At 36.5% G+C, this 19,497-nt stretch overlaps 1 protein-coding gene across 3 annotated transcripts in view; it reads right to left on the reverse strand.

Moving 5' to 3' along the window:
- The window catches only part of ADAMTSL1 (ADAMTS like 1), a 907,410-nt gene that overhangs the window by 240,239 nt on the left and 647,674 nt on the right, over positions 1-19,497 (reverse strand). For all 3 annotated transcript variants that reach the window (XM_036021558.1, XM_036021557.1, XM_028519737.2), the window contains 3 exons: positions 17,464-17,621; positions 7,769-7,880; positions 4,099-4,237 (listed from right to left, as the gene is read on the reverse strand). In XM_036021558.1, coding sequence (XP_035877451.1) covers positions 4,099-4,237; positions 7,769-7,880; positions 17,464-17,621 — 409 coding nt within the window. The remainder of the gene's footprint in view (positions 1-4,098; positions 4,238-7,768; positions 7,881-17,463; positions 17,622-19,497) is intronic.

Genomic DNA, 19,497 nt, shown 5'->3' on the forward strand with positions numbered 1-19,497 from the left:
TTTACCCTTCACCTAAGGGGCAAAAATTAAACAAACAATTGCACAAAACAGCAGGCACTGCATTAAAAAAATGCCCTCAGTGTAAGACAGAGCTATGACTGTAGTGTGGCAAGCACATGAAGAGAATATTATACTTGATTAGATTTCAAATGTCTTAGCTACTTGCGAAAGGGCTCCTACTATAGTATTAAATTAATGAAGCAGAAAACAAGTTAAACATGCTGTAGATCCCAGACACACACAGGTGGGGCACGCCTCTGGACTTCTGAGAGTGCCCAAGTTGGCCTGCCACCAGAATACATGCTACACTGTGTAGACAGATCATGTGATGGGATTCATGATGTCATAGCTCCAAGTCAACAGTGAAAACATTCTTAATTTTAGCTAAAAGCCAATAAATTTTAACTTCACTTTCTCTTTCTTCCCATTAGAAGCATGAAGTTTTGGTTTCTTTTGAGAACTTTTTGGCTAGGAAACAAAGTGTTTTATCCCTTCATAAAAATGACTTGCCTAAATGATACCAGCAAAGAGGAACAAAGCTCTCTGGGGTGGAACTACTGGCTGCCAGGTAGGCTCAGTTGTTGGTCTCGTAGGGTAAGGCACTCAAATTCCTGCCTTAGCAAACTGTCAACTCACTGCCTGTCATGGACATGGTCAGCTCACTTTAGAGGGGTAGAAACCAAGAACACTAAGTCACTGAATTCCAAGTGTCTATTGTACACAGTGTGGTTTAATCTGTGTCATGAACTATAGACAGTATAAAAATATAGCAAAAGCCTTAACAGAGTTGTCTGTGAGTACTGGAGATTATCAGTGAGTTTTACTGTTTTCAACATAGCTTTTTAAAAACACATCAGTATTTCTAAGTTAAGAATAAGAATAATAAAAAAGTCATAAAAACATACACATTATTTTGAAAAGAATAGGCTAGATAGATGCCAATGATCTTTTTAGCCCTGAGAACCTCTAGACAAACTAATCCATAACCATGGAGGCCAGTGGATGTTGTTGGTGAGTGAAGGAGTAATTGATGTCATTCATTAGTTCAAATATGTAGCACTTACCTATTTTAGAGCAAACTAATGACAACAGGGAGGCTATTTGGTAAATAGAAAAATTGAATATCAAAGATATTATGGTTAATAGTTGTCATGTCCATTTGTTTTGGTTTTAGACATGTAGTAATGAAAAATTCTCATTATCACAGAGAAGGAGTTGCAAATGGTAATAGTTTTCATGGCTCATCTTGCAATCTTAGGACACTTAATTTTTCAATTAAACTGATGTAATTGAAGAACTTAACAATGAGAGCAAAGAGTACTTACTTCAGCAGCAAAACATTTTTATAGTTGTTACAACAATTTTTAAAACTTAGCTCAAATAAGTTAACATTAGTTTGACATGTTTGAATACATTTTGTGAGTTGTTGTTTAGGTAGCTCAAAATATAGAAAACAAAATTTAACAGAGCAACTCTGTGGAACAACAGGTTCTAGAGGCACAGTTTGAAAACCACTAATTTAATGCAACAAATAATCTGCTTACTCCCATTTTGTGGGGGAGAAAAATGAGGTCCAGAAGGGTAAAATAATAACCCTAGGGTTACAACTTAATTATTTAGTGACCTTTTTGTTGTCTGTGGTCCTTCCAATCTTGACATGGAATAAACGTGGCTACCTGAATGACATTAGTTCTCAATATATAATAGGCCTAAAATCCTAGTCTAGTACATGTAAAGTCAATAAATATCTCATTGGCTAGGTAAAACAAATTTCCTTTGAAATTCAAATATATGTGACTTTATTTGTACTAAGATTGTCTATGTTTTCCCTTTAGGGTGCTTCTAATTTTGGACATGAAGACACTGGTTTAACATCATTGTGTCACTCCTGATTTTACTATTAGACAGTTAAATCTGTAGTTAGCAAACAGTTCCTTGCAGGCTTGATTCTGCTATGTCTGATTAGCGGGCAGACCTATTCATTCTATAGTCTATTTATCTTCTTTTCTCAGACCATTACTTCTTATTTTCTCTTTGATTTCAGAAGGGCTGCTTTGATCTTGGGCATGCAAATGAGTTTCACAGCAATCCCAAAGTATCCTAACCTTAACATAGCATATCTGCATTTCCTAAAGCAGATTCCTCTCAAACTTGGCCTACTGCTAAGTAATAATCTTTACAGCTTTGTTTAATTACATGTGATATAAAAAAGTGGCTTCCTGACATGTGCTTCTAACTTATTTTCTCTTTCTCTTTTTTAAATAGCCACCTGTCCCAACATTTATACATGTACTATATTAGATGTTTTAAAATAACATAGGATACAGGAAAAGCACACATTTCACAGGCAAACTTCTTTCGATGGAGAATGGCCTTTTGCTTTTGGATACTAAGAAATAGGACACAAATATTATTCTAACAAAGAATATAGGTAAAAATCAAAAGCCAGAAAAATCACATAATTTTTTTCTGATTATAAACATTTTCTTAAGCTGGCTAACACAATGTTTTTATTTTACAACTGTCTTCCATAGTCATCTCTTTGTTGGAATTTGTTTTTTCCAATGGTGAAAAGCATTATACAGTTATGGGAGTGAATCTCTCACTTCTCCTAGAAATACACACACATTTTTACGGAAGTGTGTGTAACACTTTCAAAGTCCCTTTATGGGTGAGCCAACCTGAGTTGGGTTAGCTATGCTTTTCATGCACCAGTCTTTCTGGTATAGATACGCATAAAGACATATAATAGAATAATTTTAAACTAGGATTGAATTACATTAGGTGTAATTATCTTGGCTAATAATACTCCATACCTTAATATTTCCAAAATAAAGACATCCAAGCAAACTTGATACCTCATTCAATTTTTATACCATATACAATTTTTAATACATAATTTTCTGGTGTCATATGAACTAAATTAATCTGTTTCTGAATTATATAATTATAAAATATCCTTTCTTTGTTTGTTGTATAAAAACCTGTCATTCTGAGTTCATATTCATGAGTTAGGTATATAAAATAGACAGTTTCACCTCACATGTAGAATTTAGAATTCATGAATGTGAGGCAGAGAGAGTAAACTTTAAAAAGCAGAAAACAAAACCTAAATTTGCGATGCTAGAGTTCAAAGGTGGAATGATTTTCATCCACATTGCTCATGTAGTATTAACCACTCCAAGTTTTGTTTTATACATGTGCACTTGGTAAACCATGCTTTAAAAAAATAACATTGAGATGTTTCTCAGAAATTGAAGGAGCTTGGGAAAGAATTTTTTGTCTTTTGGTTTTCATGATTAGTTTTGTAGGAGAAGTATTTTCTTATATTCTCTCTCATATATGGGGGATGAGTAAGCTAAAAAAAGGGATTTGCCAGGAAGTGTTGCAACTACAAAGGCAAATGTTACATTCATGACAAGATTCTTGACTTGTACTACTATGACTACTCATTTGAGATACTTTATTTGTCAGTCTGATGCTTGATCTGGCAGATAATTGAGGGCCAATTATGGTTTCTGAAAAGTAAACAATATGTGAAAGTATCAAGTGTCCTTTCAAAGCTCCTAATGAAAAAGGCCTTAAAAATTTTTGACTGTTGGAAATGAGTCCTTCCTTCTCTTCAACAAGGGCTGAGTTTGTTCAAATGTAGAACTGTTCTAAAACTGGCTTTGATTCTAGTTAAATGGTATGGAAAATGGGTCAGCTGTGACTCTGAGTTGGTCTGCATGATCATGTCACCAATTAGGTGACTGAGTTGAAATGGAAAGAATCCTGAGAACATCACGCCACCACATTTGTAAGGTCCATTGGCCTGGGCATTGTTAAGGAGAGAAACAAGTAACCACAATGAGAAGAATCAGGAGAGAAAACGACTGAGAGTGCTTCACTTGTAGCTTTACAGATGGAGAATCTATAGACTGTGGGATGGCATCAGACAGCCACGAGAACAAGGAGCATGGGTACTAATAACACATGGTTAGGAATGGATACTAGAGAGCAACATTTATTTACTTTTAATGAAAAATGAATTTAAGAAGCTTATTTGAAATTTATTTGTTTATGTTTACAATAGATGAACTGGTAAATTTGACTGACCTGGCTGGACAAGGATCCAAGTTGCACTCCTGAAGTTTGGGCTTGGGTTTGATGTTCTCTGGGTAATAGTGACAGTATTGATCGGCAACCACACGGTTGCTCCGCAGATCGTAACACTCAGCCGATGTCAGCTGGTAGCCTGCAGTATCAACCCATACAGGTAAGTTTAAAGGCACATGTCAATATAATATATTTCTTTATGTCTTTTTGGCCATCTCACATTAAGGAAATTCTCCCCCCAACGTGCCAGTCATTTTGAGGACAAAAGACATAAATGGAAGGCTCGCTGATTTTTTACAGGCCTCAAATACTGTGTTTTCCCTCTCAAGTCATACTATAGAACTGGAACTACATAAGGGCATAACAAGCTTCTAAGAAACTGTCATAAGAACTATTCTTATTAGTTTGTTTTGTAAAATCTAAAAGTCTAACACAGATTCTGTATCCCAAAGAGACCATCAGTATTTATTTACTGATTCTTTCATGCAAGGATGCAAAATTGACTGTATTGTACATATGGTACCAGAAAGAAAAACTCATAAATAAGTAAGTAAATAAATAAATAGATAATAAAGATCCCAGTACTGCTCCCCTTGGTCAATGGGGACGATGAAATATAGTGCAGGATCAGGTCCTATCAGCTGCCTGACATTATTTTCACCAAAATTCAACCTGGACAGGGTTAAACTGAATAAATGGATGATTAAGACCTTAACAATAGCCATCATGAATCCCAAAGTTTCCTACCAATTAAAACAAACAAACAAACAAAAAGAAAGAACTCTCCAACTGTGTAATTTCTGCTTCACTCCAAATCTTTTGTTATTTCTCTTTAAGTTTTTAGTCAATACTTGTTAGTTACCATGCATAAATTTCCACTTTTTAGAGAATCCTCTTGGGAAAAAAATGTGGTGCTGAATAATACTTAATTTTATTTATAATGTGTTTACCTTTTTTACCTGCCTCTTTCTTGTCTAGTGGATTTCTGGTGGGGTGCTGATGAGGACTTAGATTCTTGGGGTGAAAAATAAATGTACATAGAGAATTTTTCTAAAAACTAGACTCTTTGTATCATTCTAACCCTAAGGAACACCAAAATATATACCCTCAACAGGTGGTTGAATATTGCCATTGCTAAATATGTGTTAGAAAGGTAGATTTAGAGTATTTAAAAGTCTTGCAAAGAATTTTAGGAAATCAGCGGAAGGTTTATAAACTAGATTTACTGGCTTGAGGCTGTTTTCTCAGACCACCCACAAAAATTAAATGTTCATTAAAGAGCTAAAAAAAAGATCTTTCAACAATTTTACTGTAAAGATGAAAAGCACAAAAAGCTAATGGGTAAGAACACAGGTTGCATTTAATTTTTTGCTTTACAAGAAAATCAAAGAGCAAAATGATATTTTATATAAATAAATATAGCTTTAATTTTTAGTTACTTTATACTGAAAAGCCAGTGAGTTCATCATAAGCTAACCATTTCATAATTTTCCATAAAATAATTTGTACTCAGGAACAGAATTTATCATGTAGTAAAATGTGAGCACAAGTAATAAATTTAAATTAGAGATTGTGATTTTTAAAAATCATAATTTATCAGCATAAATGTTGCTTTGAAGCTATCTAGAGCATATGAAATTAAAGTTGAGAACAAATATTAAATAAATGACCCAAAATGATCAGATAATTGTGTTTTCTAAAGTTTCACAAGGTATTTTGCACTTAACAAAATGGTCAACCATTTGAATCTAGAACCAGAACATAAAAGGGAATTTAGAGATCATTTCTTGAGTAGTTTTAAGCTGTGGTCCACGAAGGCCAGTTTCCATATCCCGTACATCTTCGTTCTGAGCAGTATGTATTCCTTTCCCCTGGGCTCCCAAGGAAGTTTTGTTTTGTTTTTTAAGAATGGGTTTCATGGCTCAAAACATTGGAGAACCACAGATGGTTCTACTTCTTCCCTTAGATGTGAGGCAAATTAAGGCCCAAGGTAGGGGGGGATGTGCAGGAATCTAACATTAATTGCCTTATTATATATCAATCCATTGTCAAGTTTACTGAAATACATTCCAACAGCAGCTGTATGGAAAACTGGCATCATGGGCTTATTATTAAATTGCTACTTCTCTCAAAACATGGTTTTCCCATAAAAAGAAAAGAATAAAAATATATTTTCTCTGATTTCTTTCTTTGAAACTACTTCCTATGATATTCATAGGTGACTCAAAATAACATATTTCTATGATACATAAACACAATTGGCAGTTCACTCTTAAGTGAAGTGATTTTTCAATTCAGGGCATATGGAGCAACTGGAAACACTATTTTATTGAAATGCTTAAGATATGGAGAGAATAGTTATTTAATAATCAACTTAAAAGCACTTGATCTATTTTTGATTAATTGCTTTTAAGCTAAAATCCAACACTGCTATATAGAACCTCATGCTCAGGGGTCTGTTCACATTATGTGGCTACAGACTGCACAGCCAAAGAGGAATTACACGTGTTCTTCACTCTTTTACAAGAATTAATGGGTAATCATTTGTCTTCATTTTGAGGTACTGTCCTTTTCTCTTGTCAAAATATAATCTAGTGAGACCTATGTGGATTAGTTACTTAAAGTCAGCCAATTAACAGGCTTCCATGAAGCTGGAGCCAGAATTTATTTGATGTGACCATTTTTTAAAGGAATATACATACAATTTTATATCCAATAACTCATCAAAACTTAAAAAATGATAATCCACAAACACTGGCTCAGTTGGAAATAAAACTAAAATATTCGTAGACTACTTATCACACTTTTGGAAAAAACTATGGTAACATATGCCAATAGCCACAAAAATTCTGAAACTCACTCTTAAGAATTTATTTTCAAGGAAATAATTTCAAAGGAGAAAAATACCTAGGTATTAAGTTATTCATTACATTATAATAGAGAATTTTAAATGAACTAAATTATTGTCTATAGGGATATGGCTAAATAAATTATGCAATAATTCAAAGAAATTATTATGTAACCTTTATAATTATGAAGAACAGAAAATGGGGGGCTTTGTACAGTAGCACAAAATGTTCATATCACAGATGTGATGGAGCAGAGGCAGAAATTCATTGGTGACTTCTCAAAAGAGAGATGTTTTTATGAATAGATAAGGCAAATGGCACTCCTTTTACTGCATGGATGATGAGGTAGAGCTGAAAAACAACTAAGCCTAAGTCTATAGCAGAGTGATTTTCCCCCCGATAATAAAGTACTTCCTTTAATTAAATTAATCTCTGGTCCTTTCTGGATCCATCATGTTATATGATAGGCCACATATTCTTCACTTGACTCTTGAACAAGTAAGTTCACTTCAACCAGATGAGTATTTTATTCCAGACCATGCTCTTGCCAAGCTGTAATATTTCTTGTCCTGTCTTCCCATGCAATCAAGGAAAGGAGTAAAGACTGTTGCCTCTAATGGGACTCCACAGAGCCAGAAAATATTTATGGTGCATCTAGACTGATGTATCTGCCTTGTAGAAGAGCTTGAGCCCCATTCAGAAGACTCTGATCTACCACGGCACTAAATTTCTTTTACACTGAAGTGGTTCTACCCTTATAATAGCCAAGGCTTCCCTCCCAGAAGCTAGCAGTTCCTAGGCTAAGTGAACAACACTGTTACCTCCTCCACAGGTTGCTGAGCAAGGAAAGAAATCCGTCTCCCTCCATCGGTGAATGATAGGCTGGTAGAAGAAGAACTGGACTGTGCTGTTAGCAAGTCCTGAGTTGCGGATCTGTAGGAGACAACAGCAAAACAGAGGAACTAGTGAGACACAGAGGGCCCTCTGGGCCCCTAGAAACTTTGAACAAGTAAGGGTGGTAGCACTGATGTTCTTTGGCTGTGTGAAGGACGCTTTGGGAGAGAAGTGGCAACAGCCACATCACCCATCTTACCATTTCACCAGTGAATGCTCATTGCATAAATGGTAGCTATCATCACCTTCCTAGTTCTGTTGTGATTCCAGTACAGTCTTATCCTAAGCCACTTGGTCCCTTGCCCCGTTTTATTTCCATCCTCTCTGGTAGAACAGGTAAAATTATGTGGATTTTAAAGTGCAGGATCAGAAACAGACAACTTGTTCTAAAAAATTTTTAAATGCTATATGCTGCAAAAAATGAAAGATACCATCTTTGGTTAAAAAACATAAGAGTTAAAGAATTAAGTAGCTCTTCTCACTCAGAGACATACATGGGTTTCCTGACAACTTGATGATTTCTATAGTTTAATGTGCAAAGTTACCAACTCAAATCCTGCTGAAATGCAAATTCCTGGGCTCAAGCCCAGAGATCCAGGCAGTTCCAATGTAGATAGTCCAAGAACCAAACTTTGAAAAACACCAACTTACTGTATGAAATAAAATATATCAAATAAAACATGTGCTTATGGAAATTGTAACTCCTTTGTTTTTTTTAAAAGAGAGGATGTGAGGCAATAATTCTTTAATGGTTCTTAAAAGTACAGCATTGAGAGAACATAAACTGAAGAAGAAAAAAGTTCCAAGATGAACAATGCCTTGGTCTCATGAGGACGGACTGACATGTGATACAACATTTAGACAGTTGGGTTAGGGCAAAGCAGGGACTGTTTATTGCACTAAAGGAAGGTCCTTGGAAAGCTGAGAGAACCACCTCTTACTCCAACTCCATTACAGGAATGAGAGGAGTATCATCAGCTGAATCATGTGGTGAAAGCCTTTATTAATGTTTTTAGGCCTTACCACTGTCCCAACTTTCTTTTATTTAGGGGAAAGGGATAGATTCAGCCTTCAGACTTTTTGAAAAGAGATAGCCTTATTTTTCTGTTGCTGAATTTAATAAGTGGATTGAACACCTAGGAATGTACAGGATAATAGGAACACTGAAAAAACAGGGAGTAGATCCTAACCCCTAGATGGTGTTCAGAGTTTTGATTAGAATATGGAAATATTCCTGAGAAAATCTGGAAAAGATGGGAAGGAAAAAGAAGAAAGAGAGAAAACTTATAGAATATCTCATATTATGCTGGGGTTCTAACCCATGGTGCATCCAGGTCTTTCCTAATTAGAATAAACAGTGATATAGTTCCCTACTTTAAAGCAAAAACAGCTGAAGCAATACAGTGTCTTTCACAAAAGGGAAGTGTGGCCTACAGATGAATATTTTTCAGTCTAGTGTGTCAGATACAGGATATCTAATTGCTTGCTTAGGGATGTAGTTATTAATCACATTCTTTGGAGAGTTTTTTTTTGAGCTTGTGATGTCTATAGCTCTCCAGGGATGTGTGGTTATCATGCTGGAAAGCTATTAGAAGAAGGCTCTCATCTGAACAAAAACTGCATGAAAAATAAAAAAGGCCAGGAAATTTGTTTAGATTCTGAAAGATGAATTGTTTAGCAGGGGTCCTCTTGGCATGCTAAAAATTAAAGTAGGTCCTAGGAAAGTTGGGGCATGGGAGCCAAAATGAGCAGGATATAACACCAAAGTACTTGCAGATACTTTGGTTCAGAATACTCGTAGTGTTTGGGCTGATCTTTTGGGCTGGTTAAAGAGGCAAAAAGATGGAGCAAATCTTTTTTCAGCTCCCTGTTGGTTACTAGTAAAAGCACCTCGTGAATGACAAGGAGATCTGGTGTCAAGAGAGAGGGCAACTAAACACCATGTTGAAGGAAAAAGAAACAACAAGCATCTTAGAAAGAATATCGTTCTTAATGAATTCAAGGAAAGTGATGTATAATGACAATAAATGCTGAGACTGTATGTCCAGATTTGAAAAGAAATCGATAACTGGATTAAACTCCTAGGACGTAGAGGATAACAGGAACACTGCAGAAACGGGGAACAGGTCCCAACCCCAGACTGGTACTATGTTCCCACAGGTAACATTCTTGCTTCTCCTTCTCTGTCACCATCTTCTTCCTTTAATAACAGCTGTACCGACCCCAGTAATCAGCACTAAACACATTCCTATGTGGTGCAGGGTACATTTTGTTTATATTAAATCTAAACACTACTTTGTATTATCTTCCACATTTGCATTACAATGAGAGAAATGAGGTTCAGAGAGGTTAAGTGTTGTGGTCAAAGCTCCACAGCTGGGGAAAACACAGCAGGTATTTGAATGCAGGTGTGCCTGGCTCTAAAGCTGTCATTCTTCTCACGGTACCCAACAGTCTTTGTTAGTGGTGTGAAGATACAGGCATTTATCTTTAGCAGTATCCTTATACCTGTCTTCTCAGTATGTTAATTTTTCATTTTAATGTTGAAAAAACATTTAAAAATAAAAAGAAGAGGCTAACCTAATGTCTAACTTAGATGGCCTAATTATTGTTTACACAGATGAGCCACAATTAATTAATTCAGGTTTTATCAATTCTGGGATGTTGAGACCATTGTTATCATTAGCTTTGAAGCTTCACAAACCTTAAATACTTAAATATCAATCAGGTCCTAGTATGAAAGCTTCAAGTTGACAGATTAGAATTTTGTTTAAAGGAGCTAAGTACATCTGGCATATGTAATTTTGATCTCCTTAAGTTAATAAGCAAAAAGAATGTTCTGAACCAAGCCTTTCTTCCTGTAATTAAAATGATTCAGCGTTTCTAATTCAATTTAATCACCTGTCACACTGAAAGTGAAGGAGACAAAAAGCGGTCTCTTTCCATAGTGAGTGACTGCACTCTCGTAATAGAACTGCAGGGCAGTACAAGTGTGTACGTGGGTGATGGCCTTTAAGTCCATGTAAAATCAAAGGAACTAAGAAGCTTCAAATACACAACAGATATCAAGAACACAAAGCCTGTCCCAGATGAAGTACTAATAAATGCTGTACCTTTTTCTTCTTATCTGGGAAAAGGGTCAGTTGTGAACCTTGGAATGTTCTTCAACTAGGTTTCTTTCTCTCCCTGGTATAGAAATTGTCCCCCCAGGAGGGTGGGCAGAGTGGTTGGTACTCAGAGGCCCTCCCACTCCCTGCTGGCTGCAGCCGAGTTGCTGCTCTGACCTGAGGACAGAAGGGAGCTGGGGACTGAGCTGCCTCCGAGAGCCTCCGAGCTGGACCCACAATGGTGTTCAACTTGGACACACTGGCCTCAGGGCCGCCAGCAATGTCATGACCAGGTTGTGCTTGAAAATGGTGGAAATCAATCAATATGCCTGCTCAGAAGGGAATAAAATAGAAAACAGGTGAATCTATTTATTAAATGTCTCAGTCTACTCTGTTAAATTTGGGGCTGTTCTGGTTTTTGGTGGTGATAGTGAATCCTCAAGGAACTGTAAAAACATTTTAAAGTGCTTTTATGGGCTTTCAAAGTATGCAGCAACAATAAGGTCTTCTTTAGAGCAGTTAAATATTTACAAATATTAATACTGATGTAATTGTTATTTTATTGCCTTTCTTCTCCATATTCCAAAACTCCAGGAAAGCAGGTACCATTTATCTTGCTCACCACTCTTTCTTCAGCATCATTTACAATGTTTGGCACATAAGAGTTCAAACAATTGCTGAATAAATGAATGCATGAATGAATGAACAAATGCATTATATAACGATCACAACCCTTCTATTTGTGACAAATTCTTAGAATAATTTTCATCTTTTCATATATACCTACCAGTTTTCTTGAAGATGTTATTGATCATTTCTTGTTGGTAAAATTGATAATGTTAATACAATGTTGCTAAAGTACATGAAAAGAAGAAGTATTGTTAATAATCGTTAACCAATAGCACTTCCCACACCCCTTTGATGGTATAGTAGTACAGTAGAGGGGAAAGGGCTTGTAAAATTGCTAGTTATTACTGGAATGAGACAAATTCAACCATTCCACTGTTTGAAATACCTGATACTTTCAACAGTTGGAAGTACTACGATTATAGATTATTCAATAAAAATAATGATAAAAAAATTGTTAACATGTAACTTTACATTTATACTTTTATATGGCTTTCTAATCCTTCTAGAATTCCAGACATTGATATTGGGAGATGCAGCAGTTCAGCCCCTCAGGCCCTGGCTCAGGGTTGCATGAGAGACGTTGGTTACGGTTTTACTGCCCACAGCCCTTGAGTAGGGCAGTAGGCCAGAGATGTCCTATGGGTATAATGCTGCCTAAGGAACAAACACATGGAAGAGTATGTTAGGAAGGAGGTGCTGAGAGGCTGAGCAGGCTTGAGTCTGCTGGAAGGATGACCTCAGTATCAGAGGGAAAAGGAGGGCAGAAAACAAATGACGAGAGTAGAACCAAGGGGGCTAGGATTGGGCAAAGGTCTGCCACTCTCAACATCAGTTCTCTGAGTATGCATCTTAAAACTAGCTGTTCAATTGGTAAAACAAATGGTGTAGGGGCACAGAAGGAGCTGCCCCAAGATGTTCCTTTGTGGCATGTGGATTATTTTGAACTAAAGGCAACTGAGACCCTGCAAGCTCAAGAGAAACTCCTGTGCCTTGCCACTACTTCGAAAAGTTTTAATTAGGGGCTATGCCCATAATAAGAGATTATCAAAGAGAACTTTTTGACCTATCTATATAGCAGGAACTATTAGTTCCTGAAAATCTGCTCTTCTTTTCATCCTGAAATATCTAAAGCCCCAGGATGCCTTATCTGATCCTTAGTTCAGAATGCCATGTATACCTCATTTTAACTTCCTGTCTCTGAACTGCTGACGTATATGGGGCTATCTCATGTATGTGAAGTTCTCATGTGTACATATGTAATTAAATTTGGCTATTTTCACTTATTAATCTAATCTGCCTCATGCAGATTTAACTATTAGACCAGCTGACAAAAACGAGGAGGGTAGAGGAAAGTTTCTCCCTTCCCCACATAAGAAACCCAATTGAAAATTCAGTATATCGTAATGAACTCAGTCCTAAATTCTTGCACTCTATTGGCATAAAGAAGCATATGTACTGGGGGGAATTGCTACCTGTAAATGTTGGGTAAGAAAAGGAATCACTATGTATTACATGCTTCTTTTATTTCCTACAGTAATTTCAACTTTTTCTCTCAAGAATGTTGGCCTTACAATGGTTTCTCCTTTGCATGAGCATGGGTTGACTGGTACAATGTGGCTGGGAGTGAGGGCAAAACCAGCCTGGACAGAGATGTTTGCCAAAGCTCACCCTCCAGTGGAGAAAAGAATTGATTGTTTGAATCCTGCCCAAGATTTATGGCTGCCCAAGTCTCACAAAGGCTTTCTTAATCACATTAGCCTGTAGCAAGTATCTACAGATTTTACTCTGTCCATTTTATTTTAGTACTGCATAATATGCATCATTATTTCAACATTCCCTATCCAGCGTGTTATCTCTCAAATGGCATTATAATATAGGAAAAGGCAGATACTATTACTGGATGTAGGGTTATGTACAGGATTATGCTCAAGGATGTCCAGAAAGAAATATGAAAGCACCATATTTGCCTAACACTCTAAGTGGTACAAATGGAAACCATGGCATTTCTACTCCTGAGACTACTCAGACAAGCTACTTATGCAACAATTAGAATGATGCCAATCTTTCTAACCAAATTCCCCAACTATAAAAATGTAATGTATTTAGTAAATTATCCTCTGTAGAAAATAACTCTTCTCCAGTTATCTGTGTGTGAATTGTGAGTCAGTGTTCTTAGCTCTAAGTATGCTTATTGTTTACTATTCTGCTGAATATTTCTGCTATGTTGGTGGCTTAGGTACTCTCATCAGTCACTTCTCTATCTATCTGGTATGGCTTTCTTCTTAAATTTTAAACATGGGCACAAACTGAACATATATAAAAACACCCAAGTAGTTTGCACAAGCAGAGCTAAGTTGGAAGGGTTTTTTTAGACATTTTAAAAATATTTATTACCATTTAAAAAAATTTTTTTTAAAGATTTTATTTATTTTATTTTTTAGAGAGGGAAGGGAGGGAGATAGAAAGAGAGAGAAACATCAATGTGCGGTTGCTGGGGGTCGCGGCCTGCAACCCAGGCATGTGCCCTGACTGGGAATCGAACCTGTGACACTTTGGTTTGCAGCCCACACTCAATCCACTGAGCTACACCAGTCAGGGTATTACCATTTTTTTCAAGTGATTAAACAGGTTCAGTGAGGTAAAACAACATATTGGAGGTTACATATCCAGTAAGCAGGACAGTACACCGAACACTAGAGAGCTTGAAGTACTTCGTACCACTCTGTGCTAGCGTTGCCAAAAATGTTTGTACAGCCAATGTATAAAGTTTAAATTGTTGGAAGACATTCTTCCCTAGGAAGCAAGATAATAACTTAGTCTGATTTTAACTTTTAAAGAAGATTTCAAAACATAACTTTGGAACCAATGGCAATATATAATGATTTTCACTGTGAAAAATTTTCCATTCATGCAAAAAAATGGTTTTTCCCTTTTAAATAAACAAAAATTATATTTTGGCAATAAAATTTCACTTTATTTCATAAAATTTCATTTCATCAAGATGTTGATGAATAACCATTTCCATTTTGATTCCTATGTATCTCATTTAAAAAGGAAGTGATTGCTTAAATTAATATATTATGCAAAAGAGACTACACTTTGAATGATACTGAAAATGAGTTACTAACTATGTGTATAGCTTCTAAGCACATAAGTTATAAAATACAATAAAGGAATCAAATGGTAATCTTTTATTTTCAGTTATTTCCTAGGGAAAATTAGGGAACAAAATGTTGCTTCATTATGAATCACTGGAAAAAAGATAATTTTCTCCTTATCTCCTTAAACTGACTCACTTTTTTTAAGAGAGAATACTGATTTTAAAAATTATATAATCAATGTTAGAATAACTTTACATTTATTTGATCCTGATATGTTCTAATCAAACCTTAGTTTTCTCTCAGCTGCAACCTGAAACTAGGTCATAAAACCAGACACATAATGCAAAAATCACTAACATGATAGTTATCTTGTTTCTGAATGAAAATATTTACAGGTGTCAGGCATCTGAAAGTATAAGAACCTTCTTCCAAGTCCACCTTTAAAAAAATATGTGTATTACATGCAGAAGAAAAAAATAGTCTTAGAAGCAACAGAGAATACTGAAAAGAGTTCTGGGCCAGGAATAAAGAGATGTGGCTTTGGTCCTAGTTGGTCATCAGGATGAGCTTGGTCCCATCTCTCAACTACCCTAACTTCCCTAAAGCTCAGTTTCCTTACAGGTGACATGAAGGTTTCAGCATCTGTCCCACTTCAGCAATTGGTTTGTGGCTGAAGTTCATTATTCATCTAACACTTCGTAGTGTCTATTGTGTTTTCTTAAGAAGAAATGAAGACAAACCTGATTCTGTCCCTGCCCTCATGGGACACACAGTAGAAAGGTGTAATGTAAAGAAGAATATTGGGCTGAGTTACAGAATGCTTTGGATGGAGAAAATCCTAAAGAACAATTATAAGTTAGTGAAGTGAATAGAAGAAAAAAAAGGTAAGAGCATTGCGGATGGGAGGGCATGGCATTATGTAAAGGTAATTAGCTATGGCATTGCAAGATGTTGGGGGATCTGTGAGCCATTCCAGTGATTGAAACAGGAGAGAAATGTCAAAGGTGAGTTTGGAAGGGTAGACAAAACCCAGATTGAGGACAATGCATGCTGTGCTACAGATCTGCATTTTAACCCCAAAGCAATGGGTGGAGGTGAGGAGCAATGCAGCTTTATGATGAGAGGAGTTCTGGGTTTAGAAAACTTATTCTGAGGGCAACATGGGCAATGGATCAGAGGCTGGGAAACTAATTGAGTTGATGGTGTTAGTTCAGGTGAGAAATACAAAGGACTAAAGATGGAGAAGAATGAATAGTTTAAAAAGATGATATAGAGGTAGAACTGACACAGTTTAATGTCTAATGAGGGATGTACAGGAGATGGGGAAATTGGTGTGAATCAAAGTTTTCTGACTTGGCAGGGTAAACAATGTATCATTTCACAAGATAAGAAAGAAAAGAAAGTAGGTGTTTGGGACAGACAGGCCTGGTTTGGATATGTTGAGCTCATTGTGTCTGTGGGACATCCAAGTGGTGATGTGTAGAAGGCAGCTGGATATATGAAATGCATTCAACAATGCAGTGATCTGTTCAAAAGTGAATAATATTGCTTGAATTCAATTCTATATTATCAGTATGTATATTAGCTCTTGCAAGGTCCCTAGTACACTAGGGGAATATACATGGTTTGTTCAACAGTATGCTAAGGGCTTCAAAACATGAAGACACCTCTTGACTTTTTACTGTGCGGGCATACCATGTTATATTGCACTTTGCTTTATTTTGCTTCACAGGTGTTGTGCTTTTCACAAATTGAAGGCAAGACCCTCTAACAGCAAAAGGATTACAACTTGCTTTATTGTGATGCTTATTGTGGTGGTCTGTATCCAAAACAGCAATATCTCCAAGGTATGTCTTTGTTTGTTTAACTGAAATTACTTTACTACCTACAGCATCATCTCAATTGTGAGCTATCTCTGATGGTTTATAGCTTCTTGCTCATGTTCATGTGGCTGGCAGGTGGACTGGACTAAAAAACTACCACGCAGATGGAGGCAGAACAGTACTCTGGAACCCTTCTTCCATCCTACCTCACTGCCTATCACATTTTCCTATATGCATTCTTACTTCCAGCTGCCATGGGGTCATCAAGCCTTAGCTTAAATCAAATGTCCTCTGGCTTCAGGTCCCATGATGAAAAATATATGGAGTCCTGGACACATTACAAGTTTTACAGCTTTACAGCTGAAATCCTTCAGGTCCTTCTGACCTACTGAAGGAAAAAATATGTTTTATTTTATTGTGATTCCCAAATGTTCTTCTAGTGTATACATTTTTTTTCCTACAGAATATGTATATTGCTTCCAGCAATGTGTTTCATATTACCTTGAAGAGTAAGGGAAGCTCTGATAGAAGGAAACAACTTCGTCTTGTTGCCAGTACAAGAGAAAACAGAACTTGAATTGGAAGGAAGCATGACCAAGTCTATGGATCATTAGTTTGTCTTTCTCTTTGACTGAGGACACCTTATATGAGCCAGTTTCAAGCATCCTAACTTGTTTGAAAAAAAAGTTTATATCATATATAACTAATGATATGTTGGCTTTGTGATTGGGGTCCTTTCATTAAATTAAATACACACACAATTAGGATTTTTCCTAGGACCTTAAAAGAAAATCATGTTTACTTGTAAAGTCTGGGATGCAGCTCAACACCCTTGAATTAAACATGTCTTGGATAATAGGCTTTCCAAATCTATGTCAAAACTTAAAGTCTTTCTCTTCAGGAGATAGAAATACCACCAATTTGGAGGTGGCTTGAAAATAAGGTAAATAAATGGACTTACCTTAACAATGAAATCTGCTGTGAGTGGTCCAACCATTTTCAGGGTCTCTTTGTCTGGAAATTTCTGGAAGTCCACACTAGAATTGTCCACAAGAAAGATGCCTGTAGAGCTGAGACTGTTTTCTCCTTTAGCCCCCTGGAGGGTTTTGGTTTCCAGATCTGTATCAGCAAACACATGGAGAGAAGAAAAAGATGTTCACAGGGCTAGGACAGACCACATGCAAGTACTTCCCTTGGAACAGAGTTTAAAACTATATAAGTAAGGGAGAAGAATCATTCTTTATATGTGACACAATTAAAATTATGATATAAACAAAATACATAGGCACTTTGGATCACATAGGAGTTTATAATGAGAATGAAATTGTTTTAGAACTTACTATCCAAACATTCAAACCTCCCTGTCAAAGAATCTTTGTTTCCCTGGACCACCTTATTACAATCCTGTTCCTTTGATTAAACCTCCCATACACATTTTACTGACTTCAGTGTTTATGGCCTTTGGCCTAGAATACCCTAGACTTTTCTTCCTGCTCTATGAGATCCAGTGTGCAGGTCTCAATTTCCTTAGCACCTGTGTGACTTTATGTTTATGCATTACCTTGTATTTATTTATACTTTTGGTTACTTATTGCATGTGTGCTATTGTTAAAAATGAAGTATAGTGATTTAAGGATAGGGAACTAACTGTCCTTTTTAGTTCTCTTTCACTTAAAAATCATTTTTGGTACTTCATTCAGTTTTGTGTACATGTATGATATTTCATAAGAGCTTAAGACAGAAAGAAGAACTTCTGGTTCCTGGAACATTCCAATCTGAATTTGGCCAATGATAAAGCCTGTGAAGCATCTTTTGTTGTAGGAAATCAAAGTGCTGGGAAGATGGTAATTGTGATATATATTTCAGAGCATGTGAATTTTTCATGTGATACAGAGGTAGTTTAGAATAACTGTCCACTGCATAAAGAAAGGTAGATAGGTGAAATCTAACCAGAGCCCTCGATTTTGGTGAGGATTTTAGAAGAAAGATGGGGAGATTGGGTGAAGCCCTAGGTCTTCCTTCCTATATTCAGTTAGACTGTCACCCCTCTTATATGTTTTACAGATTGGGGTTCTGTGGTTAGAGATAATTTTAAGGTCCCTGGAAGTAGTGAAATGCCTCAAGTATTTGTAATACAGTATTCTAGATATTGTCTAAATCAAGTTCTCTATGACACAGAATAGCAATAGGTGGTGTCTGATTAAGTGCCTGTGACTGTCAGGTGAAGTCTGTGTAGCCCTTCTGTGGGAGTAGGTCAGGCTTCCTTCCCATCTCCCAGACTGGTGCGGACCTCACAGGAGAGCGTAAGGCACACCAGGGAAATATCTGAGTGTGCAAACCAGTTGTTGTCATCAGAGGAACATAATAGCCCTGCATCTCCTTCCTCTAGGCTTCATTCTTCTGGCTGCCTTGCATGCGAATTTGTGGAGATCTCTCCAGAATATAAGTTCATTTAGTTTTGGAAAAATCTTGGCGATCTAAGCCGAACCTGAGCATGTGATTCAATTTTATCACCAGGTCCCCCAGGTGTCCATCTCAAGGTGCTTCTGATTAAAGATGAGCTGCACCAGACCGCACAGTCTTGTTCTAGTTTGGCCCTAACTATTTAGGGTCCATTCCATATTGGACCAGATGCAGGGAATGAAGGGCAAAAAGGTTTCAAGAGAAACGAGGCATCATTTACTCACACATTTATTTTGAATTATATTCCAAATAAAAAACAAAACATAAACTTCTTTAGGTATACATAGGTTGTGAACAGTATGTTCATTGGGGGGAAAAAGCAGACTCCAGTTTGCTTTTCATCATCTGTGAGTACCATTTGCAATTTTACAAATCCTTGGGACAATTAATCCCAAGAAGGACAAATTATCAGCTTCTTAGTGGTCACATTAATTAGAAACTCTAGGAAGCTAATACATTTATAAAGTGATTTTTCCTCTTATATCTATCTATTTTCCTTTGAGTTCTTTCTTCTGCAATGAGGAGTCAGTCC

The sequence above is a fragment of the Phyllostomus discolor genome, chromosome 3 (assembly GCF_004126475.2).
Source record: "Phyllostomus discolor isolate MPI-MPIP mPhyDis1 chromosome 3, mPhyDis1.pri.v3, whole genome shotgun sequence".
Taxonomy (NCBI): domain Eukaryota; kingdom Metazoa; phylum Chordata; class Mammalia; order Chiroptera; family Phyllostomidae; genus Phyllostomus; species Phyllostomus discolor.